General features: G+C 40.3%; 1 protein-coding gene and 1 long non-coding RNA gene across 4 annotated transcripts; one reads left to right on the top strand and one right to left on the bottom strand.

The window, feature by feature from the left end:
• Positions 1 to 5,499: 5,499 nt before the first annotated feature.
• GABRA6 (gamma-aminobutyric acid type A receptor subunit alpha6) lies at positions 5,500 to 26,185 on the top strand. Of its 3 annotated transcripts, none has more exons than XM_064672308.1 (10): positions 5,500 to 5,662; positions 5,781 to 5,899; positions 6,236 to 6,303; positions 7,505 to 7,725; positions 7,826 to 7,908; positions 8,484 to 8,627; positions 9,054 to 9,206; positions 12,972 to 13,231; positions 21,211 to 21,471; positions 24,812 to 26,185. In XM_064672308.1, exons 1-10 carry the CDS (start codon positions 5,610 to 5,612, stop codon positions 24,860 to 24,862), a joined length of 1,413 nt encoding a protein of 470 aa, XP_064528378.1. In that variant the 5' UTR covers positions 5,500 to 5,609; the 3' UTR covers positions 24,863 to 26,185. The 3 variants fall into 3 exon arrangements, with proteins under 3 accessions (XP_064528378.1, XP_064528377.1, XP_064528380.1); XM_064672307.1 differs by lacking the exon at positions 9,054 to 9,206 and adding an exon at positions 9,287 to 9,439; XM_064672310.1 differs by lacking the exon at positions 24,812 to 26,185 and having other exon boundaries at positions 21,211 to 21,483.
• LOC135422798 (uncharacterized) lies at positions 13,393 to 18,822 on the bottom strand. The gene is made up of 2 exons (XR_010434594.1): positions 18,677 to 18,822; positions 13,393 to 13,729 (listed from the first exon to the last, which is right to left on the bottom strand). It is a non-coding gene; the product is annotated as an uncharacterized LOC135422798 (long non-coding RNA).
• Positions 26,186 to 26,548: the final 363 nt, after the last annotated feature.

Raw genomic sequence — 26,548 nt, forward strand, 5'->3', positions numbered from 1 at the left:
TGCTAGAAACACATCCAAACAATCACAGGACCAGCGTGTCCTGGGCTGACAGTCACACATGGAGAACTTGCTTCTGCTGGGTTAGGACTTGGACACTTGCCAGTGCAGTCAAGATAGCAAAGTTTATGTAAGATTCAGAAAAACAGAGAATATGCAGTAGAACCTGCTACTCCCCTACTATAACTGTCTGTCCTGAGATAAATATTATTCCTGATAAATTAACATCTTTAGTTGTGAATGGCTCTGTAAAGATTACTTAAATTGAAATAATAGTGGATGATTTACACCAAGTAGAGTTAACATAACCTAGTGAATTAGATTTTTGTTGTCTGTATCTTAACTCCTGAGATATGAGAGAACATCCTCTTTTAGAACAGGTCTGTCTCTGAAACACATACTTCTGACACATCATAAGAAAATTGGGAACCTGACTACATAGGTGAGATCATCTGGAGAGCCAGCAAGGTTTCAAAAAGTAAGGCATTCCTTCTCTTATTCACTTACAGAATGACTTGCTGTTGGTGAAGGTGCTTATAAAAAGGTGACAAACATGTAGAAGGACATGATGACACAGCCTGTTAAATAGCATTACTGTCACTCCCTGATTCCTTCCCTCTGCAGTTCAGAAGAGGAAAACTGTTGCTTCCCTCTGTCAGTCACTATTGAAAGGTGGCTGGAATGGCAGGGGGCAAAAATGCCAGTAAAATAAAAGGTCTTTGCAGTGCTGGGGCAAGGGGCAGTTACACAGCTTACTCCTCTGTGGTTCCTACCAGCTTTGGTTGGTGCTGTTTCCCCCCTGCACAGCCAGGAAGGAGCCTTTTGGCTTCAGTTTGGTTTAGGTTATTTGTAGATGCCTCAACAAGCATCTAGAGAGAGCCCTCAGCTTTCACAGAAAGATTCACAGATGATTTCCCAGAAAGCTTTAATCCTTATGACACACATAGAAAGCACTGAGAAAAACAACAAACCACACAATACTTGTATCGATCCGTACACGTGAGCTCAGCCAGTTCCACTGTACTTGGAAATGGTATTTATATGCCTGCAGGTAGGTAGGAACAAGTACTAACAACTGAACAGCAGTCTGTCCCATATCCTTCAAAAATGTTTAATATAGAATGTTTCATTTTCTGCCCAGTAGAGCTGCCCAAATCAAGCTTCTGTCCATTACTGATGTGTTTATGCTAGACTGCACACTGAATAATGTGTAAGAATCAACCTGACATTTGAAATGTTATGCTTTCTGTCCGTTCGGACCTTTGGTTTTCTTGGACATAAAAGCAAACTTGGGCTCAATCTCCTGTGCATACAGGCTTAAATGGTTAGGCCTTTACTGTGAAAAATCAGAATGTATGTTTGGATATGTGTTTGCAGGTGCATAACTCCAACTTGTACGTATCCATTAGAAAACACTCCTTCCCTGTGCCCAGCTCTGGTCAGGAACGAATGAGCAGCACAAAAGCATCTTTGCAGAGTGTGTTCCCTCAGTCTGAGCTGCCCTGTGCCAGCTGCCTGTGCTGCCAGGTACCAACAGGACAATCTGGGAGCAGATGACTCATCCCCACTCGGAATTCTCAGTGGCAGGGGGGAGCAGCATAGGCAGCAATATGTGCATCCAGTCCCCTGAAGATTTTGGAAGGCAGAGGAAATACACTGAAAGGGTAAACAGGGTAACCACTGTCCTTTGACAGAAAGATGAGCATGAAGGAATAGCAATCTGGCATGCATTTCTTTTAGACAGAATTGTACAATGATCAAACTATTTTACTTATATCTTTGCCATATATCACCTACAAAATGAATTAATTCATTGGGAAATAAAGCAATTTAAAATAAAAAGCAAATAAAACCTTGAAATCCAATTTTTTTCCCACAAATTAAAGGCAGCTTTAAAAGTAAGTTTCTTTATGATCCTTCAATTAATTTAGTAATCACATCCACACTGTAAGGGCTTATTTCTTCTTTTCTAGTAGGTAGATGCTGAAGAAAAAGAAATGGGGGACACATTCTCTGTCAGGGGCTGAACAGATAGTAGGTATCAGATTAACTTCAAGTATTAGAGACTCAATTGCAGTCCTGTAGCCTTTGTACCAAATTTGTCATATTTCAACTGTAGCAAGTTGTCACAGAAACTTCAGACTATTTTAATTTCAAAATTCAAGAAGAAAACAAACACATTTTTCAAGATATTTTCAGCAGTTGCAAAACATCTAATTTTCAGCAATGGTATTCCTAAGTGAATGAGAAATATCATCTTTCATCCCAGTGCTAATGACATCCTACAAGGTGATGACATTAACAGCTGGAAAGTGTAATCTTGCCACCACACTTCTCAATTTGCCATTCACTTATTTCAAGCCTGTTGTCCAGTTCATGCCACTTTCTCAGCAAATTTCCAAACTGTTTGTTTGCTTAAATGCCCAAAGCATATGTTGCTGACAAGCCTTTTATAAGGTAAACATGTTCATTATTCTCATGAGAGCTTTGTCTCCCAAGAAACTTCTCTTCTTGTCTTGTGATCACTATCCCTTTTTAAAGTTTGCTCAGATCACTTATAAAATTATGTTTTCCAGCTAATTTTCTCAGCTGTGTTTATTTTCAAACTGTCTTGGTAACCACAGACTCATTAGAATTTGATGGTTTGATCTTGATAGAGAAATTTGTGTATTTGATAGTGTGAGCATTTCACTTCATAAATAGAAAACAAATACAAGAGTACACAACTCCTTGGTGCAAAGAATTTCAAAACTGCTGAGAAAGGGAGTATCTCTGTTTCACTCTTGAAGGTTTCAAATCCACAGAAAGAAAACATTTACTGAAATTTCAAGATAAATTAGATTTAACAATCTGTCCAAAGCCTATTTCAGCTCATGAAACCATCTAGCTCTGTGACAGACAGCGAAGCCCCTTCTTTACCATGCAAAGGCTACTTTGAGCATTTTGGAAGGCAGGCTCCATCATTTGAATGGCTTAGAGATTTATTTTTTTTACCTGTCTCTGACTCTTCCTGCAAATTCTTTAAAAAGAATTTGATCATGTCATTTTCCTGCAGGGAAATCCCAGGCTGAAATCATGGGACTTGTTCAAAGCCTGCAGTCCTGCCCAGGTTTCCTGCTCTGCCATCACAGGTCTGTGCTGCTGTGCCAGGATTGCTGGGCTGGACTCAGGTGAGATCATAAGGGACAGCCAAGGGGGTGCAGAGATCATCCCAGAACAGCTGCTGCTCTTCACATCCAACAGGCTCCAAAAGCAAATGTATTCATCTCCCCCAATTTCCAAAGGAGGGGGGGAGGCAAATTCTATTTCTCTGCCTCATCCCAGTCTCTTAGTTGAACAAGACAGATTGTCTTGTTCATCTTTTTACACAACAGGAGTCTATCTTGGAACAGGGTGCTGTTGGACAAAAGGCAGTTGTCAATTATATGATCAACAACAAAAAATGTGACTTCTCTAATTCACAACAAAGAGAAGTGAAGTAAAAGAAATGACTGGGTGGCTCCCTGTAGCACTGGCCTTTTAATACTCAGGAGATGCTTACTAAAAGAAGCTGCTAAAATAAACCTTTTAAAAGAAGACAAATTGGATGTGTGCTATTCAGCTGGGGGATGCTGATGGGACACAGAATATGCTTAATATTATAAAATTAGCTCCTCTTGCACATTTTATGAAGGAAATTCAAATAGTCTTCCTAATATTTTGCCAAGACTTCTTTTTCCTTTCATTCAAAAAGGAAAAGGACATTATTCCAGGAGGGCATATAAAGTAAGACACAGAACACAGAACCCAATAATTAGTGATCCAGTGGGAAAAAAATCCCTAAACTTTGAAATGCACTTACATATTTAACAATAATGGAAGCATATTTACAAAAATGGGTCTGACTGGTGTTTACACAGTAAGTACAGTTTTAATATTCTGAGAAGAGTGATGCATAGAAAAGACTCGAACATGTCAGTAAGATCAAACATATTTGAAAATTGGGGTAAAGTTTCAAACTGGTAGATTTTAATCAGTACCAGAGCAGCAACATAACCCTCAGAAGGTTCTGATTTGTTGAATTCCCTTTTCTTCTTTTCCCCGTTCCACCTAGTAGTTCATACAAGCCTTTGATTTTTCACAGATGCAGTAGTATTGTCTGTGAATAAATGAATGCAGATAAATGGTTCTGAGAAGCAGCAAAAAGCCTGAGCTACACTAGCCCTGATGGATTCACAGAGACCTGTGGTGCATTCACACAGCATTTCCAGGGCTTCTCAGGAATTCAGGTTCTCAACGTGCAAAGGCAGAGCCGGAGCTCTGGCGTGTGCAGCCAGCCATAAGTGGATTATATGACACTACTGCCCAGGACAACGGGGAAAGGGACTCAATCACAGAGGGGATCTTGTACTTTTAATTACATTCTTGTATTCTCTTGCTTTTGTAGCATCACAGTCTCTCTTAAACACAAAACTTGAGCACCAAACCCTAGTGTTGCTCTTAATCTAGTCTTACTGCTGAATAAATACATGGTTCTCTCAGTTTCATGCAAATCCTTGCATTGCATTTCCTGAAAATTAAATATATTTGCTTAGAAGCTGCTAATGCAAATGCAGTTTATGCAACAAAATTTTATGAAAACAGTTAATTTTTTTTGGTGTGTTTATTTGTTCATCTGTATTACCATGAGGAAAGAAAACCGACCCAATTTGTTTAGAGTGTATCTAGATGACCCAGGTGCTATGTCAGTCACTGGCTCTGTGAGAAGTAATAAGGCCCCAGAAAAAGCTGGAGCTGACTGAACTTTTTTTCCTTTAGGGCTGACTATGTTAACACACTTACTGAAGGAGGGGACAGTAATGATCCAGTCACTACTTATCAGGACAAAATTAGTAATGATATATAATCCCAGTGGTTTAAAAGTAAGGAGCTCCAGTTCCAACAAAAGTCCTAGTAATGCCTTGGTTTAAAGTCTGAGTGAAATCTGCGTCTATAACCCTTCAAAACAGCTTAGTATTAAAAAAAAAAAATCTAAAACCAATCCAGAAATCTGAACCAGGACCAACTTTTACTGTTCAGTCTTCAATGATTAATGTTTAGATACTCAAGACCTTTGTACAGTTCTGAAGAACTGATGAAGAGGAAAAGTGTTGAGAAAGGTTAAAAACCCCAGTATATTGTAGGCCTTCCCCCCCCCAAGTTTTAATGATGCAGAAGCTGCATAATAATCTCCCTGCGAACCATAAACATAATAAAAGCTGAGGCCATTTCTAACATAATCTCTATCAGCAAGATGCCAGCGCTTTTCCAGATTTCCTAACGGGTCCCTGCTAATTCCATGCCAAAACTAGCAGTGGATTTCTTCCTTTTAATCTCCCCTAATGCCTTATTCGATTATTGTCACTGCTCTCCGACCGCGCACCGTCCCTCCAAACCCTAATTCCCGCCCCGGAGCAGTGAGCGGAGCCCGCCCGGCGGGAAGGCACGGACAGCCCAGCCCAGCCCAGCCCGCACACAGCCGGGCACAGCCGGGCCGGCCCGGGGCTGAGCCACAGCCCGCCCGCTCCCGCAGGGACCATGAGCTCCAGCTGACGGGTCTGGGGCACCGGGGCGGCCCCGCACAGCCCTGCGGGATGGCTCGGCATGGCACGGCTCTGCTCATCGCCTGGGCTTGTGTCGCCGTCAGGTGAGTGACGCCGGCCCCGACGGCTCCCTCCGGCCGCGGGGAGCGGGACGGGCCGAGCCCCTGCCCTGCCCCGGGGCCCCACAGCGGGAGGGTGATGGGGACTCACCTCTTCCCGCAGCCTGGGGAAGGCGCTGGGGGACCAGGGCGACGGGGCGGACCTGTACTCGGAAAACATCACCCGGATCCTCGACAAGTTGTTGGACGGCTACGACAACAGGCTCCGGCCGGGATTCGGAGGTAGCAGGGCGCTGCCGTGCCCTGGGGGGCGGCTGCGGGGAAGGGCGGGCGGGAGCTCTGGGGCCCTCAGGAGGGGTTGGGAGGGGGGCGCTGGAACCCACAGAGCGGGCGGCGAAGGGCCCGTGCCCGGCCCCGGCTCTCGCGGGGCGGCTCCGGTGCTGCCCTCGCACCAAGGGGGCCCCGCCGGACCCGCACCCGTCGCCCCCGGCCCTGCTCCGTGTCCCAGCCCCGCTCCGTGTCCCAGCCCCGCTCCGTGTCCCAGCCCCGCTCCGTGTCCCAGCCCCGCTCCGTGTCCCAGCCCCGCTCCGTGTCCCAGCCCTGCTCTGTGTCCCACAGGCGCCGTGACCGAAGTGAAAACGGACATCTACGTGACCAGCTTCGGGCCCGTGTCCGACGTGGAGATGGTAAGGGGCCCCTCGCCGCCCCTGCTCTCTTTTCTCGGGATTCATTAGGGTGGCATCTGAGTTGACCGTCATTAAAGCAGATTACGAGGCTTAATCTCCTTGACAATCTCTAGGGCCCAGCACAGCAGTTTGGCTGGAGCCGCATCCAGCTATTTCCCGGCAGCGACAGCCTGGGCTGGGCACGGGGGGCACAGCCTCGGGTGAGGGCACGGGCCAGGGGTTAAAGACGCCTCGTTAACCCCGCTAAGAAGATTGTGAGCACCTGTGGCCCGGTACAGTTTTGCAGGAATGCTGCCTGGAAGGAGACGACCTTACGAGCAGCTGCAGGGGAGTGGTGCCACTTCATAGACAGCTGCCCCTTGCCATGCTGGGTGCCCCCAAATTCAGGGAGCTGCAGACTCCTGAGGATGGCATTGCTGTTCTCATTCTGGACTTGGGTTGCTGTTTTGCCCTTGTATACCCCCTCCAACAGCTGCTCGCCTAAGCCTGCAGTCCAGTTTGCAGGCAAGGAGTGTGGGCTCCAAGTACAACCAAAAGTTGTCCCGCAGCTCTTCATCCGTCAATCCAAGAGAAGGCACAACCTTGCATTCTCACAAAACTTGACCCCAGCAAAGGTTTAGCTCCATTTCCTAAGCAACTTCTGCAGGAACCTCCTTTCTGAAGGCTTGTGAAAATATTACTAAGAATTCTGGAAAAAAAATAACAGACTAATATTAACTTGACACCATAATCCTACTGTGAAGTGATTCGGTCAGATCAGTCTTTTCTGTGTGAATATCCAAAGGAAGCTGCAGAAGATTGACTGAGCAAGTCTTTTTGTTTCTGGCAATTAAACGTTGATAGTTTGGTTTTGCACTTTGAAAGGATACTAAATTAGACATTTGTATTTCCTTAGACCTCAGTCACTTTAAATTAAATCATTATCTCTGAGAGGACAATGAGGTCTTTTTCCTTACTCATATCGAATTACCTGCTCACTGATTCACTTCTACCTATCCTTCAAATAATAAGAAAATAGGATATGTTTTCATGGATGACTTTTTTTTAGTAACTACTTAATGGTAATAGGATTGGGTGTTTAAGCAGTAAATGAAGTGCCATTGGCATGTGTGTTAGGTTGTGTTATGGAGTTCCTGTTCATACAGGCACTCAGGACTGCTGACCCCCACACAGGAGTCAGCCACCTCTTTATTCTCCACAGGAATACACAATGGATGTCTTCTTTCGGCAGACATGGACTGATGAGAGGTTGAAGTTTAGTGGGCCAACTGAAATTTTGAGATTGAACAATTTAATGGTCAGTAAAATTTGGACACCAGACACATTTTTTAGAAATGGAAAAAAATCAATTGCTCATAATATGACAACTCCTAACAAACTTTTTAGAATTATGCAGAATGGAACTATTCTTTACACAATGAGGTGAGAGCCTATTTTTCTGATTTTGGTTGACCTTTATGTTTGATTCTATCAGCAGTTCCTGCACACCATTTTTTTCATTGTCACCTACTCTGTGTTCCAGACTAACCATTAATGCTGATTGTCCCATGCGGTTGGTGAACTTCCCTATGGATGGACATGCTTGTCCACTGAAGTTTGGGAGCTGTAAGTTTGTCTGCATCTCTCAGTTCATTATAGTAACACATTGGTCTACATGTATGTGAGAAGATCAGAAGTAAGATCCTAAGACATTACTTAATGACATAGCTGAAATTTTTTATATTTTTATACTGGAATTCTACTTTTTCCTCTGAGAATCAGACCATTCATAAGGACATGGGCTTATTCACCGAAGGGTGACTGTTGAAGTATATTTTATTGTTGATTATTTTAGACATCTAGTAGTCAAAGTTGGTCCCTCAAGAAGGAATTATATTACTTACAGTTTTGAAAATATGTAGTAGATCTGTGTTAATCAATTCTGAAAATATTTAGTTGAGCTGTGGTACTCAGTGTATGTGTTTTAGAGCAAATTAAGAAACCAAAGCTAGTGCATATCAGGTCCCACCTCAGCCATTCTCTTATTGTTGAGGGGTTTTCATTTTGTCATTAATAATGGTAGGAGCAGCATCCATGTTTTTTACAGTCATTTGGGCCACAAAAGGGATTATTCTACTTATTTTTTCAATTGCTTAGAAAATACATAATTAGTAATGGTAATTTTTCCCTCTGTAACTCAGATGCTTATCCAAAAAGTGAAATAATTTATACTTGGAAAAAAGGACCCCTGCATTCTGTAGAAGTACCACAGGAGTCTTCCAGTCTTCTCCAGTATGACCTCATAGGACAAACTGTATCTAGTGAAACAATTAAATCTAACACAGGTAAGATGGAGCCATGTGGGAACTACTGACATTATAAAACACATCTTGAAAATAAATTACAGGGTTTTTCTCATATTGAGCCAAATTAGTTTAACTATCTTTTGTTATTCTAAAAACTAAAGTCTTTGGATAGACTAACCATTGTCTCTTAAAAGATAGCTTTTCAATATGGCCTCTTTAAACTCTGGAAGAATTCCAAAGATTTGGAAGAATTCCACCTGCCTCCCTGCCCCAGTGAAAAAAAAAAATGAATGTTATTCTCCTTTGTTTCCATAAGGTCACTTTACCTTTTTTTAAGCAGCTTATTTTTATTATCCACTAGGAGGCCTGTAAGTGATTTCCTCGGAACATATTACGTTGGGTTTAAGCCAATAATGTTTACTCATATGTTGCCAAAATAATGCTGACATATTTGTCTCTTAACAGGTGAATATGTAATCATGACAGTTTATTTCCACTTGCAAAGGAAGATGGGCTACTTCATGATACAGATTTACACTCCATGCATTATGACAGTCATTCTTTCTCAGGTGTCTTTCTGGATTAACAAGGAGTCTGTTCCAGCCAGAACAGTTTTTGGTATGCTGCACTGAGGTCTTTGAACAGCTCAGCATCACATGTATCATTCATTCATTCCTTTCACTGCTTGTTTGTTTTAGGCGAATATTCCCTTCAACTGCTCTATTTCCATCTTCAAAGGAAAATAGGCTACTATCTCATTCAGACATACATTCCATGCATCATGACTGTAGTCCTGTCTCAAGTTGTGTTTTGGATCAACAAAGAATCTGTTCCAGCAAGAACCGTGGCTGGTATTTGTGTTTTGTTCCTTTATCATTCATTTCATTCACTGTATTGAATCCTTTGTGTCAGATACTGTAATCCAGTGAGGATTGGGAAACGCAGCTGGGAGGTTTCAGTGAACAAAAGTAAATACTAAAATTAAACTAAATAATATTCAATCTGTCCATGAGGGTCAAAATTCTTTAGTCAAAATGTTTGATCAGCCAGACTTGTTTGTGATACTTTTCAATATATTTTTTTATGCAGGAAGGGACAATTTCAGAGTAAACATCAACCTCTCCATTTTTTAAAAGGGAATTTTTGTCCTGTGGATCTGTCATTTTGTGAAACCAGTATGTGTTAAAACTTTAAAAGTAAAATCCCATGGAATGGAATGGTTCTCTCTGCCATAAGGTACCTCCTGGAGCAGACATTCTGGAGTGCTCTCTGCCCTTGGCTGCTCAGGTATCTGAGCAGCTGGAAGGGCTTTCCATGGGCACAGTTCAGTGGCACCAACAGCGGGCTTGTAAAGAGTCCATGGCAGAGCTCGAGTCTTTCCAGTGCTTTGAATTAAAGCTGGGAGTCTCCTTAATTTTTAGTGTGGGGCCTGCTATTAAATTTGACAGCCTCCCCCCCTTCAATACTGAGCTGCTCTGAAACTACAATTGTTGATAAGGGGCAGACTTTCACTCACAGCTGTTATTTCTATAAAAACAAAAATAAAAATACTAAGCAAAAATAATAAAACTTGTCAGAAACTTCATGAATCCACTACCCACATGTACATATTTTGCTATATACTATTAACCCAGTATTTCTATGCAAAAAGTCTCTTTGTGAGACTTGTCTTCAGTGACAAAAAGCATCAATAAGTTCTCTAAGCATAAATGATGCAAGTCTCATAATTCATAATGAGCCTATAATTGTACTTAGCAGGTTACAGGATTTGTATCAATTGATTTCAGTCAATTGGTGTTTCCTACCTGCATGAAATGATATCATAAAAGCATTGCAAACTGTTTGGAAAGCTAAGTGAACACAACTTCTTCAGGTGCCTCTGAAGGAAGATCAACACTTTTGTTCCTGAATTTCCCGTTGGGCATTGGGATGGAGTTTGGCATCATTAGGCACTTACAAGTATTATTTTCTGCCAATTGGGGATTTTTTTAAGTGCTTACAATGATAAAATATCGGGCAATAGATTTTCAAGGATATTTATTGCAACTGAAGCATAAAATACATATATAGGAGGTTTATGCACTGAACATGGTGCTACCTGATTTGGCTTTGTGTTGGCTTTGTTGTGCATCTCTGGACTCTACAGTTGCATTCTCTACATTTTGAGTAAAATATATTTGCCAGGTGCTGGGCAGTGGAAGTCAGTTCTATATGCTTGAACTAATGTGCAAATAAGTCTGTAGCTGATTTGGTAATTATTCCATAAAGACTCCAAACCCTGGAATAACAGTTTTTACATTTCATACTGAAGAGTAAATAAGTAAATATGGACTTAGAAAATATTTTATGAAAATAGTAAAATAGATACTTTCTCAGTATTGTGGAAAATAGTCATGTTGGCATTTTAAAAGAATAGTTGAATCCTTATTCCATTTGCAGTTCTCCCAGGCACACTGTGAATTTATAGTCCTTACTCATTCAGAATCCCATAGATTCTGAATACATTCATCTAAGGAAAAGAGGGCAAATTCCTTTTGACAAAAAAGACTTTCAGTCTTTTTCGGGGAAAAAAGGAAAAGTTTAAAATAGAGAAGGTTTAAAATGCATCATATTGCAGACAGTTGAATTACAAATTTTCATTTTTACTTGTAAGTTCCAAAACTGAGAGAAATTAATAGTAGAATAACAGTGATGTGCCCAAACCAGTTTCTCAGAACAAAATAATTTAGTGACTCTATTTACCTCTAAAATGGATGGCAGTTATCAGGTTTCAGTGTTTGCATTATGTAACAGATTCTTCAAAACTTACCAAGAAGTGTTCAGAGTGTGAAGACAAGGGTAAACAATCATCAGCTGCAGAGTTTACCAACAGTAATTTGGTATTCAGTTTGATAAAGTAGTTTTCCACAGTGCAGAGCCTGTCATCAATATTCAGTCCACAGCGAGCGAATTCTTATCTAGATCTGTAATAGAATAGGAGACCTATTCCTAAGTTAAATTCCTGCTGCAGTAAGTTTTATTCAGACACAGAGTATATAAATTTTATTGCTAACTAGCACATGGACAGATTCTAATCTAATCACACATCATATTGAAAAGTTCCCTCTGGACTTCTGAAATTGAAATACAGCTCAACACGCCTGTATTGATATTATAGAATGAGTCTGGCAGATTTGGGAGAAGTAGAAATCCTACTTGTTTTTATATCTCCTCTTGGTGTTTCATTAAAACATATTAAGTAATGGCATTGGGACATAGCTCACCTCAGACAGCTGACAAGCTGGATCATGTGAAAGAGTTGCAGAAAAACTCTGAAAATAGTAAGTAGGGATGCTGCAATATGCTATGACACTGCACCCTTCCACTGAGCATCATCCATAGCATATTGATTCATCAGCACAACATGACATTGTAGCATCTTTTACTTTCCCACCTACCCTTTCCCAACTGCAGAAAAGAGCAGAAGGGGATATTCTCCACCTTACAGTCTTTAAATACCCACTGTTTTCACATCCTAGCAGGCATAATTATGAGTAAATATGAGTCACAGAGGCTTGTATGTTAATGAATGAGTTTGTTGCATTTTTGCCTGTATCAGGCAGCAGTGGGAAGTAAGTATATTTCCTACATTATTAATGCTGTACACTCCAAAGCAGAAGGAATAAATTCATAAATTCCTGTGAAGAACTCCATGGGGCCCATGAGCTACATGACCAGATTTGTTGTGTGAAAATAGATAAGCAGCTCTAGAGAAGTAGCTTTTCTGTCCTTCCATATCTGTAACAACAGGGATTTCAAATCCTGATACTGTTAGTGAATCTTAAAAAACATATCCAATGATTAAAGCCAACAGCTCGGGGGACCAAACTCCTATTACTTGAAATATTTGGATCAGAGGCTCCAACTGTTTTTAATGCAGAATTTGATTGAGTCAGTGAGGGTTCTGTAAGCCATGATCTGTCTTGTACAACAACAGGAGAAGAGAGGATCGCTGCTGGGGAATGGTGGTGTGTGAATCTGCATTTCTGTGAAACATTCACTTACCCACCCCTCAAGGACAGCATCCTCCCTATTTTGAGCCTGAATTTTGTTATAACCACGTTTATCACAGTTCCAAGAAGCTGCACAGTGTAGAATGTCATTATCTTAACTTTCAGTCTGCTTGATGTATTAAGGAAGTTTGTCCAGAGCTTTCAGATACTGAAGCCAGTATGGATGAGTTATTTAGGAATACAAAATACTAACACTTGTTAGTTTGTTAGTACGTAGGATGACAGCTAAAACAAAAAAGGTATGGGGTTTTTTTTGCATATATATGAATTTAAGAGTAGCAGGGCTGAAGCAAAGTTCTAATGCCCCCAATTTTTTTCTCTTGTTTTCAAGGAATCACTACAGTTCTAACAATGACCACTCTCAGCATCAGCGCACGCCATTCTTTGCCCAAGGTGTCCTATGCCACCGCCATGGATTGGTTCATAGCCGTGTGTTTTGCCTTTGTTTTCTCTGCACTTATTGAGTTTGCAGCTGTCAACTACTTTACCAACCTTCAGGCTCAGAGAGCACTGAGGAAGGCAGCCAGGGCAGCAGCACTGGCAGCAGCACTATCGGCAGCGACTGTACCGGCAGAGGACGAGATTGTCTCGGTAATTGCTTGCTTTTCTGATAATAAGCATCATATAGGAAGAGGCAGCTGAAGTAGTGAATGCAAAACAATATTAAAGTGATCTTAACCTGAAACAGATTATGTAACCAGATCGTGTCTGATTATCACAGACATTGTTCTTATTCAAGAAAATGAAAAGTCTTAAGTTATTCATACTGTTTATTTCAATCTGCGATATGATTTACTAGAGATGTTTATTTGGTAAGATACTTAAGGAAAGTCATTAGACTGTTATCCATAATACTTCTCTTGAGCAATGCTGTAGGCAGTGTGTGTGGTCAGGCAAGTGTGGTTCTCAGAAAGTCTGCAGAATTTGTAGGAGAGTGTACAATGGAAGGAGCATGTGCCTTGGCCAGATGATTATGGGATCACTGTCAGACACAGTACATACCATAAGTGGGTCATCTGGAAGATGGGTAATTAGCTTTTACATAAACTTGGCATCTGTTACTTCTCTAAAAATCTGTGTTGGTGGAAGCTTGGGGAAAAAAAGCATAAATTAAGGATAGATTTTAGAACATGCGAAAGACAGGAAGTCTTTCTAGTATCAAAAAAAAGTATGTCAGAATTGCCTGTAAATATTATTCCTTACATCTCAGGCTAAGTAATGAATGCTGCTTCTCAACATATGTTAATATATTTATCACTATAGCCCTCCTGTTTCAAAATCAGTTTTACTACCACAACAATTTCCATTTTTAGAGGAATAACAGAATTGGAATGACCTTTTGCAAAACCTCTGAGTCTGTAACGAATAAGGAAGTCAATCTAAGAGGTGCCCATATCAGGACACCACCTTACCATATAGTCATGTTTCCACATTTTCTTATAAACAGCAGTTAAAGTACATTTAGGTACATTCAGACCATTAAACTCATAATTGATAAGTTCCATATAATAGCAAAACCAAAGCTCCACAGCATCTTGCTGCTGGTGCTCATTAGAACAAATGCTCTTCACTTCAACTGGGAAGCATTATGCTTGTAAGCCATGTTGTATTTTGCTTATAATGGTATTAATATTGAAAAGAAATTAAGACATTATAAGCCATAAGAAAGAAATTAATTTTATTTTCATTAAATATATAAATGCAAAAAGGAAAAAAGAAAATCTTTATATATTTTAATCAAAAATATTTCAAAATACTATGAAGCACCCTCCTTCCCCCTTCAGTCTAGTTAATTTTATTTAAAATATTGCTTTATTTGAACATACAGAATTTTTCACACAGTAGTCAAAAAGTCTGTACACTCAGGAAAGAAAGATGTCAGAAGCCCAAATTCTGCTCTCCTGTACTAATGGAAGCAGGAGCAGCTCTGGTGCACTGGCTGACCTGTGCTGGTTTGGAGGAGGGACAGTGGTCTGGCTGAGATCATCCAAGTGCTCCCAGCCCAGCAGGCCTGGGCTGGCTCCAGGAAAGCCTCCCTGTTGACCTCAGTTAATGAGCCAGGCTTTGGCTTGCTCTGCCCATCAGCTGCAGGCAAGGCATGTGTGAAACACAAACCTAGGGGTGTTCCACTGCACAACCCGATGGCAACAAGCTGAGGAGTCATCTGGCCCCTGACACAAGCCTGTGTTTATTCGGGTGGTGGCCAAGCTTGTTTCAGCATGTCAAACCCAAAGGTGTTATATATACACAGGTATAAAAACCACAGTTAGCTTTTTAATCCATTTCAAATGTAAATTTTCTGTATCAATCTTATTGTTTCATCACTATGGCTTTCTTTATGCGGGAAGATCCCAATACTGGAAGTTGCAGGAGAAGGGAATTGGTGACACTTTCTGGAGTGCACCATTTGGAGTAATGCTTTGTGAGGTGGTCAGGGAATACACCCCATGGATCAAAAGACATCCTTTCCATGTGAGAGACTACATTTAAAAGACAAAAGATTACCACCCTGTAACAGCTTGATTCCCAGTTATTTTCTGAAAGACCTCTTGTTTTAACAGAAAACAGCACAGAGCAGGGAAATCCCTCTGGGAGAGCTTCCTTCTCCCCACAGCCTTGTCCCTGTGCTTCAAAATAACATGGCTTGGGCAGAAAAGGATTCTCATTTTCTTTGAGAACCCTGGCCAACTGCAGAGCAGCCATATGTCACTGGTGTAGAGGATTTAGAATTCCTTAATTACATCAGAATATATTGAATATGTTTAATGAGTGTTCTAGTATAACTAAGGGAGAGAGCTTCTCTTTGGATTATCAAGCACCCTTTATGAGATCATCCTAGAAACAGCTACATGCATTAAAGTCTTGACTGAGAACATGGCATTTTCCATCAAATTAGGGAGACCTTCCTGCTCCTTCACAATTATCAGATCATCAGGTAGACTGTTAAAAACAAACAGCAACTTTCAATTATATTGACTTTTTGTCATCCCAACAAAAAAAGTAGATGCTGATTATTTGGTTCTGCCTGAGATAAATATTTGTCTGATTGACAAAGCCAGTGCAGAGCAGTAAGGAAGATTTAGAAGTAGCTGATATCACACTCCAAAACAGGAAAAAGAAAAGATTAACTTGATTTCAACATTTTTTTGTTCAACACTGAAGTCTAATCCCAGTACTTTTTTCCAGGGAAGCAGTGAGAGCACAATTAAGTAAGTTAAATTATGGAAAAAACCTCAAACAAACCTCTCTAGTGCTGTTTGTGTAATTCTGTCTCATTTAGACACTTGAAGCAGTTTCTCTATGCTGCAGAAATTTTGCAAAGTAAAGGTAGAGACAGGGATTGTTTTGGACAGACACTGATAGATTTAAGAGCCAAATGTGACTCTGAACATTTAAATCTGTTTCACAGAAAAATATATTGTGACAGCAGAGGGGCTCTGTAGCAGTGACATGATTTTTCCAGTATGCTACAAACGAATGTTAGGAAGAGACTCTGCCACAGCACATCCCACTGCAAAGAGGGGGACGATGGCTCCAGTCTCTGCTGTCCTTCCTGTGCACCTGCTTTACGGGGCAGCAATTTTAGTCCAATGGACAGGGGATATTTTTCAAAGTCATGTTTTCTGCCTCTGCTTTGCATGGAAAACCCCTAGATTTTCCATGCAAAGTAAAATAGCTTTGAAATAATAAAGTAACAGCCTCTCCCCCTAATCACCTTTACCTGGTGGTTAGGTTAGATTTTGAGAAAGATGAATTTCAGGCCCTGAAGGTTAAGAAAGAATTTGAACATGGTTTTCCCATGCTCCAAGAGAGTTATTTAACCTAAGTAATTTAACCCTTTAACTAAGGTAAAATATGATGAAAACCAATCTGCATGTTATTCCTCATAATATTTCTAGCAAAGGGAACCTAAATTTCCTAAAGAGATGCCTAAAGCTAGGGCTGTTAATGACTTCTAAACTATAGTCAGCTTTTAATTGTGCAGGACACTGTTTATAGATGTTTGCAATAGACATCTTTTGAATCAGATCCCACAGATGGGATATGCAAAGGAATGTCTAAATTAGGGGTTATAATGATTGTCAGGAGATGGATGCTGGACCTGCACAGGACTGTAAAGAATGAGGTACCTTCGGGCATGGCCAAAAGAAGATGTTACATAATGTGATGGACTTTCCTGCTGCAAGATGCTGCATGTGGATTGTTCAATAGCTGAGCAGTTTTTACAGATCCCACTGTTGGATGGAGGGGCTAATCCATGTTATCTCCCTCTTTGGGATCTGAGTCATTAGCATGTGCTGTCATGTGTGTCATACAAATGTTTGAAACTGCTCAAACTGTATCTACTGATGAGCAGAGACAAAGGATGTTATGTGTTTAATTTAGCATTCTGCCCTTTACAGGCATTGAGTTTTGGTTCTAGGTTGGGTTTTTTGTGTGTATGTTTTGTGACATTAGCAAAGTTCAATATCTTTAATCCAATAAATTATAAAGAAAAGGAAAATAAGCTATTATTTTTATCTAAATGTTTAGAGTATATTTTACTGCATTGCTGCCAGGAAAAAGAGATGTGAGTGAGTAAAAGAGAGACAAGTAAAGACATAGAGATATTAATTTGTTTAAAGTTAGCCAGTATCTGAATTGCATACTTAAGATACTGTTAGATCATAAACTAAACTGATAGTGAGAATATGTATTTGCAGTACAAAGCAACAGAGAAGAGCCGAGAATTCTACGAATATGAATTATAGAAATCTCTTGAGGGAAAGAAACATAAGAACAAAGTGCATTCATGAATCACAGTTACCATCCACATCAAAATCAGAGAAGGCAGACAAAGAATTCTGTTTACTCCTTGTTATATATGCTGTATTTTTTGAAATCTGGAAGCCAAGAAATTTGCTGAAAGCCTCCTGAGATATTCTGAGAGTAAGCAAGTTCTAATGGTATTGAGGAGAGTTGTGAGGGAGCAGCATCTTTATGGACAAGATGAGACTGCTTTGTGGGCTTTCCAGGGGATGGGATTGCTTGGCTGCAAAAGCTGAATAGAAGGCAGACTGTGCCTTACAGCCCACAGATATGCCAGGTTTGTCTAGCCCAGTGCTCTGGGGTCACACTAAACAAGGACCTGGCAATGTGTTCTGTGTCACTGGGTGGGCACAGACACTGGCAGGTTTCATTGCCCGATGGGACCAACGTTCCACAGGAGTGCCAAAGCACTGCTCTGCCTCGGGGTTCAGGGACTTCAGCAAAGCCAATATTTCATTATGACACTGTGCCACTCTTCAGGCTCCCTGGAACACACTCCTTACTTTCTGAGGGATTGGCTCTGGGAACTATGCAAAATAAGCTGTTCACTGCCATTTTCTCTGTGTTCTGTTAATGTTTCATGATGTTATTGTGGGTAATCTTTGTCAAAAGGAGAAGTTAAATCTAAATATAGTAGAAAAATTACTGTAGCTGGTGTTCAGAACTCAACTGTAGTGAATTCCAATGAAATATATGAGTTGTGGTCCTGGGGCAGCAAGTCTGCTCTACAGTCAGCTACCATACTGAGAAACATCTTCATTACATGTGGGAGAGAAATTTGGACTTAGAATTCCATATCCTTCATAGTGGTACACAAGAAAATACACTTGACCCTGAGTTGCTGTATGGGAACACAAGAGTGTTAAAGACAGTGTAAAGAACTACTTAGGGTTTTTCTTGGGATGGAATCACATTCAGATAATCCTCCTTTTATAGCAATCCTCCTTCTATAAGAATGGGATTTAATAAATATAAATAAAATACCAACCAGGATTACACTTTTTCAAGTGCCTGTTCAAATGATCACAAAGATTTTACTACCTCCACATTCTAAATATGCTCAGTACTGAACATCATCCACAGACCATATGCTACATCTGTTCTACTTACTATTAACTCCATCACTGATTCATGCTTGAATGACCCAGAGCAGAATTTGACCCTTTGACCCACCTTATACCACAATATTGTAGGACTAGAAGGGCTAAAATTCACCTTAACACTTACATTTTTTGGAACCACTTATTCTCCACAAAGGTGAAGTTATTCCCCAGTACAGTGAAAGCCAAGATACCTTCCAGCTTGTCCAGTTCAGCTCAAAGCAGGGCAGGCAGACAGGGCAGCAACTGGACTGGGAGCAGCCGGGCAGCTCAGTGTGTCTGTGTGAGAGAGGGATTATTGTTCTGATTAGTGCAAGTGGACATGGATAACCCTCTTTCTGTTCCTGTGACACATCTGGAGATCATCCCCCATTTAAATCGCTCTGTTTCTTGCTGTGTTACTGCAAAATACAACCCCAAACATCTGTGTTCCAGATAGGCACAGCCCCAGAGCAGGAATGCTGTTTAACACCATTCCAAACACAGCAACAACCATATCATGTTGGAAGTGGTGATGGGTTGTAGGGGAAGAAGAAGGGCAATAGGTAAGAGAGAGAAATACAGAAAAAGTACTTTTTTTTTTTTTTTCAAATAAAATGTTGTTCTCTTTTTATTCAGACTAAAATCATCTCTCCCTAATTTTAGTTGGATACCAGTCCATTCATCCATGAGCAGAGCTCATGTTGTAGCAACATCCCTTGTTCTGATTCTCTGACAGTAACACTGACTGCTGAAAGGATAATTCCTGTTATAACTATATTTTAAATCATCCAGGGGATACCAGGTGTGTTAGGCTAGTCTGTTATCTAGAAATTGTGGCCCAAGTACAAGGGTAGGCAATGTATTTCAGAAAATGCTGCTTTTCCCTTTAGTGACTCAGTCATTTATCTGATTGCCCAAAATCTGTTCCCATGCTTAGAAATCCTGCAAGATAAATCCCAGAAATGCTGACAGTGGAGTACATTTAAGTGAATGGTTGTCATTAAATCACTCCCAAAGAATGCCTTTGGACATTGCATATCTAACAGCACTTTTCTACCTTAAAACCATTCAAATGTTACCCTTCCATTTTACTATAGATGTCTGTGCTGTTACATTGCCAGTTATTTACATTGTCTAAGACTTCCCTCACCTGCTTCAGTCATCAAGTTCTGCTGACCAAAAAAGCTACTTATCTAACCCAAGAATATCTGTATGTTGTGCGATTTTTCATCAATAATCCAGGAAGTGATTTTTTTCAGTTCTTTATTAACAAAGATTTAGGCTCAAGCTCAACTAAACTGTTGTATGTTAGCTTTGCGTTTGAGAGCCTGAGCCATTTCTGTCGCTCTGGGTTAGAACCCCACAGCACCCCATCAAACAATACCTGTTAGAACCCCACAGCACCCCATCAAACAATACCTGTTAGAACAGCACAGCACCCCATCAAACAATACCTGTTAGAACAGCACAGCACCCCATCAAACAATACCTGTTAGAACCCCACAGCACCCCATCCAAACAAGAACTGTTAGAACAGCACAGCACCTCATTGAAACAATAAAAACCAACTCAACACTCTTGGCATTCATCTGTATTTTCTCAACCATCAGATGAATCTTTTGGCTACTTCCACACATCCACTAATGGCAGTCCTGGGATATGGCAGTAGGAGCAAGGTTTTTGAAATTTTTCTCCTATTTGACACTTCTGTGAAAGTGGGCAACTGATATCCATTAGGCTTGGAGCCTGTGGCAGACCCTGTTCCTAAACCATTTCTGCAAGGAAGAAACCTATTACTTCTACTCTTGTGAAAGTAAAATAATGGCAACTGGGCCACAAATAAAACAGATGTACATAATGAATATACTTGTGAGCCTAGTAACTAAAAGGTAAGCTCTAAACGTTCCTGAGTTCTGGCTGGATTTTCATAGGAGTTTTCTTACAGCTTTCTGAGAATAATTGGACCTGGCTATGAATATTGCACAAAATATGGGAGTCATTTGGTTTCATTTTACCATAAATGAAAATAAAAATTGCCCCATTACAGTTAAGTACATTTGTCTTCAGTCAAATGCATGGAAACGCTGTGGGAATCATGAGATATATTTGAAAAGGAAATTTCGTCCTAGAAAAAACAACACAACAATTTAACATTCATGTCTTCAGCACCTGTAAAGTTACTCCATTGCCTTTTGTGCAGCAATTTTGTAGCTCTTGTGTGACAGCTCGACTTCATTCAGAGAGTGTTTACTGAGCTTATCCCTGGGTTCACACAGGGAAGACTGTGCTTGAGCCAGCCATGTGTGTTATCTTGTTTAAACTTCACCCATATCTGCATAAACTTCAGTCATATTGCAACTTAGATGCATCATTACCTTCCTCTCCATTTAGCTCCATCTTTTCTTTTTCTCTCTTGTAGCTTCCATGTATTACTACATTAAAAATACGAAAAGCACATATTCTGTCCTGGTTTTCCAGCAAAGCCTTAGGCCACAAACATACATCTGTATATCTGCAGTATTTTTGTGATTTCCTTAGGTTGCACTATAGCAGAGAAGCAATGATAAAATCAGAAAGTTGAGTAAAAAGATGGAAAGAAGCCTAATGATCACAAAACCTAAGACTCTGTATCCAAAAATAACCCTTTTTTTTCCTCTCCCCTCTTCTTTTTTTCCACAGCATTCTGACTCCAACTCTAACCTGAAGAAGCGAGTAAACTCTGTAACCTCTCAGGCAGAGCAGTCTCCTGAACCCAGCATAATATCAAATACTGCATCCCAGTGTCAGGCAGTGCCTGTGCCTCCACCTGCCCCACCACAACCACCAGCTATTGGAGGTGCCAGTAAAATAGACCAGTATTCCAGGATTCTCTTTCCAGTGGCATTTGCAGGATTCAACCTGGTGTACTGGGTGGTTTATCTTTCAAAAGACACCATGGAAGTGAGTAGTTAATTTTCTGAGTACTTGTTTATAATATATGTTTACTTGGCCAATATGATTTCAGCTGTTCATGTACTCGTGTGACTGCAGGCAATGATTCCTTTCTGAGGAATCCCAGAAGGTTTGCTCTGACAGCCCAGCCTGGCCTGCAGTGCCCTGCAGCAGCTGTGGCCCTCAGCACAGCACAGGGGCTGCTTGAGGAGGGCAAATGCAAACCCTCAGCTCTCAGCCACGTTGCACTGAGCACAACATGCTGTGTAAGACAATCTGTGATGTCATTCTTGGCAAACAAATCCATCTTAACTCTTCTATTTCTGTACCTGTGTGCAGTAAGGAATGGTAGAACTATCTTTTGAAGCAATGCACTGAAGGAGATAAGAACTTTAATATCCTAAAGTTTTCTCAGTAAGGTAGTACAGTAAGTCTCCCCAAAAAAGTTTCTTATGCATGGTATGAAAGATTAATAACTGCAGTATAAAGTTTGTGAGTCGAGAATCCCTGGTTTTATACATTTTAATGTTGATTTTCCCTATTTTTTTCATATAACTGCACTGTTTTATGCAGACAAAGCTGTTAAATTCTTTGCTTAAGTTTGTTTGAATCAGGTAGAGAGAGATATCCATGAGGTCCAGAAGAGATGTGTGCCCTGCAAATTGGGCATGTCTAGAATAATCAGTCAGTGATTAGCCATTAAGTCTTTAACGCTTTAAATCTCTAATTTTTCCCTTTTTGCCTAAACACAGTTAATGGTTTCCCATTTCCTTGGTAAAAAATACATTCATTTGCCTCGTTGCCATAGAGTTTTTGGATCTCCCTGTACATTGCAGTCAATATGATTGGTACATTTAGCTTTATTTAGGACAGCTAGAGAGATAATGAGGGTATTTAGATAGCACTGAATGCACAAAGTCCCCACATCAATCCAAACGGGCTGGAGAGCTGTGGGTGAGTGCTGGTGGGGCTGGACCTTCATCTCCTGGCTCAGAGGGAAAGCTGAGGGCAATGTCTGAGACAGCCCAGAGGTGCCGCAGGTCAAGGGGACCAGGACGGTGCCGAGCAGGTGCCTGGGGCACGCTGGCTCTGCCTGAGGCAGAGGCTCCCAGCCCCTAATTTGGCTGATTGTTGCCCCAGTGTGCCGTGGGAAATGCTGTCTCAGAGCTGGAGGTGCTGCCAAGCAGCTCTGTGGAAGCGGGAGGGCAGGAAGGTGGGAGGCACTGCCTCTGCCAAGCCTTCCTGCAGATGTCTCTCTCAAGAGGCCACAGCTGCCAACTCCTGGCCACTCCAAACGTGGCCAGTGATAAATTCAGCATCTGTGCCAGAGTTACTGATCCTGCTGCTAAAATCCTGACTGTGTGTGCAAAGTCCTGCCCTCGGGCAGAGCAGGGGAGGAGCGAGCAGCTCCTGAACACCGTGCAGCTCCTGGGGAGGGGTTGGTTCCTCAGCTTGCCCAGCTGCTCTCCGGGATTCCAGTCAGCCTTCACACTTTGCAGCTAGAAATATTTGGAACACAGTTGCCATTTCCCCTGGTAGTGAGGAAATATTTACACTAAACCTTGTATATTAATAGTTACATGAGAACTAGCCTTTTAAAATGCTTGAAAAGTCTATGGCAAAGTGCTGACTATAAATATTTTTAAATGCTACTTTGCAAGCTCACAAATATGCTCAGAAGCTCAGAAATTATGTTCTGTAGTAGCATCATAGAAAGACAGAAATCCAACAGCAACATTTAGAAAAGAGAGAAGTATTGACAGCTGGGGTGTTTGGAATTATGAAGAATGTAAACAATTATGTAAAATGTTGATCAAGCTCTTCTTCATAAATTATATTTTCCTGTTTATGTACTCATTTGTAACTAATAATGATTGTCATATACACTGCTAGGTTTCTAAATCAATATGTTGTATCACTTTACCAGTTGTTACTTTCAAGGAAAACTAGGATTTTTTTTGCTTTAAAAACACATTAAAAATAAGTAAGCCTTTCTAGTCAAGCAGAGGAGATACAAAAGTTAGGTGAGCAAAGCATGGCATGTTCAAGGGCAGTTCAACTTAATTTCTGGCTCCCTCAAGCCCAACAGATTAAATATTGTTACAGTATTATTCAGCTTATTCAATTTAAAAAGCACATTTTGTGCGGTATTTCAAGTAAATTGAATATATATCTGTATATCTATATAGATCTATATATCTTCACTTTTTTCACTGAGCTCCTGTGACTTTTGTTTAAAACAAAATGGGGAAAAATTCATTGAAATAACCAGTTCTTGTAATGCAGCTTTCCAGGATTTTGATTAGTTTAGTTTGGAGAGCAGAACATTATTCACCAAAGTCTGTCATTGTGGAGATTCCCAAACCCAACAGCTATACAGTAGCAAACAAGACACATTTGTCTAAATTAGCCAAATGAAAAGTTCTTGAAAGGAGAACAAACCTTTCTGAGAAATAAGAAGTTGTTCTAGATTTTTATTTTGTCATACAGTATATTTTGGCTTTGCTTTTTTGTTTTAAATCTTGCTAAATCCTTCAGCTGAATACTAATTTATGATGGTGACCTTGGTAGGTGAATTGCACACTTAGTTTATTTTAAAATTTGCTTGATTTAGGATGCAGAGTCCCCTTTTAAAGAGAAGACTACAAGTACTTCTCTGCCATGTAATTCACAATGCATATGATGTTTTCACACCATCTTACACATCTTATTTCTAAATCTATCTATCTTAATTTTTACATGTAACATTATATTACACTTTTTCATGTAATAAAACTTGGAATGATGGAGTGAATGACACTAAAGAGGGAGATGATCTTAAACTTTTGATGATAAAGCACAGAGAAACAAGCAGAGGCCACCTGTTTGTTTGGGAGCAGAGGAGGACACAAACTCACTAACTGGGCTAAATGTGCTGAGTCCTGGGTATCATTTGGGCACAGAGAACTCAGTACGATGGCAGGAGGAGAGTTAGGTGAGCAGCTGAGGAAGATGAGATGCTGCTGATGGCAAGTGGGGAGAAAAAAACAGAGAAAGAAACGAGAACTGGAACAGTATTTGACTGGTATGTTGTTATCCACAAAGCTGGCAGGATGTGTTGTTATATCATGTTTCAATTTAAACAGTTGCAAAATAAAGTTCAGGGAAACAGCCATTTCCATACACACTTAACTGAGCTTTGACGATCCAGGCAACGAGCATCAGCTTCTCAGAGGATTCTCCCCTGTCATGCAGTTCTCTTTAAAGTCTGCTGCGAGTCAGAAATCACATGGGTTTGTTGGTTTGCCCAGTTTTTGTTAACAGTTGGTAACAACCCATAATTAACCTTCTCTCTAAACTTGTCTTGCAGTTTTTTGAACCTTCTGCAATGCATTTCCGAAATGACCCTCAGTCCAACTGAGGAACAACTCCAGATTTCAAGGAAATCGCTCGAGGTCTCAGAGGGTTGAAGAGATTTCAAAAGATTTGTCTGTCTGTCCACAGGTGCTCTCCATTTTCAAACAGGGAATATTTATATTGGACATCACCTGGATGCAAACTCTGGACAAATCAAGAGCTGCAAACGTCTTGGGGTTCTAACGATACTTTCTTAAGATTTCTTACAGTGATTCTACTACAGAAGTTCTTCTTAAATTGTTTTGTCTGATTGTCAAAGGAAAGAACGTGCATTTGTTCTAAAACTGTTGCAAACAGTTGAACATTTACATCGATATAAAATATCAGTAAAAGGACTTGTTGGGTTGGGTTTTTTTATATAGAATAAGGATTGCTAAAAGGAGCCTGATTCTGAAAGGGTTGGGAGTTGCACTGATTTCCATCACTTGACATTGACCCAAAATACTGTTGGAAAGAAATCCTGTGAAAAGGAGCTGCAGTTCCATAATGTTTTAATCCTTTTATGTAAAAGATTAATGATTATTTATTTTTATTTCATTTTAATCTTTAATTTGGGATCATATTTATAAAGAATGAGATCTAAGAAAAAAAGGAAACAAGCTATTTTTTGTGTGCTTCACCATGGGGTGACTGTTCCTGTCGGGAGTGACCACGGCAGCACAACCAGACTGAGAACAAGCAATTGCTCAGCAGGATCTGGAAATGCAGGACTGAGATGTCAGGGAGCTTTCAAGGTCTAAAGCTGAATAGACAGGAAGATGCAGCTCCCCATCAAGCTGCATGCAAGGCTCCAGCTCCAGGGAACTGCCTGGAAGCAGCTCTGGATAGCTGGTTAAGGAACAAGCTGCATTTATCAGCTGATTCTACTGAATTGCCTGTAGCAAGCTCCCTAGAAATTTTTTCCAGAGCCAAAGTAGTGTCAGCATATTCAGAGTTTGAAGGTAATAATATTTTGTCATTCTCAACACAAACAGCCACAGAATTTCTTCGTTCACCCTTCATCTCCATAATCCCTCTTTAAATGTGATCAGGAAACATATGCCTAATCCAATCAATCCCAAACCTGTTTTATTGCAGGTGTAATGGTCATTGGTAGGAGTCAGAAGCACACAAAGAAGTTTTAGATGCAGCCAAATAAAAATTAAGGATTCTGTTCTATTTTGAAATTAATTTTAGTAAAATAAAATAATAAAATGACACATGGATTCAGGATATTCAGGGTCTTTTGCTTTGTCTAAAAAAGCATCTTAATCCCTGTGAAAAAATATTTACAGGATGACCAATGAAGTGCAGTAAGTCATGGACTGCTATTGGCACTGTCCCAGTGGTAGCTCCTTTATATACTATTTTAAGAAAAAAATGAACTTATGGATATTGGACAAGTATTTTATAATTTGTAAATACATCTTATTTGAAAAAAAAAGCAAATTGTGCTGTATGGACCCAGAAGTAATTTTTTGGGGTAACTATACTCATTCTTGCTTCACAGATTAACTTTTATTTTGAGTACATTAATTTCTGTAAGAGTTTTCTGAGTATTTTAAAACTGGTTTATGCACAAAATGAAAATGTTTAAAAGCTGTAGTAAAACAAGTGACACTAAGGAGCTAAATTTTGTATCTGCTCTTTGCCTAAAAGAAAATTAAATATGAATTTTACAGGAGATGCAGAGAGTTACTAAATAGTCACT

The sequence above is a fragment of the Pseudopipra pipra genome, chromosome 15, assembly GCF_036250125.1.
Source record: "Pseudopipra pipra isolate bDixPip1 chromosome 15, bDixPip1.hap1, whole genome shotgun sequence".
Taxonomy (NCBI): Eukaryota; Metazoa; Chordata; class Aves; order Passeriformes; family Pipridae; genus Pseudopipra; species Pseudopipra pipra.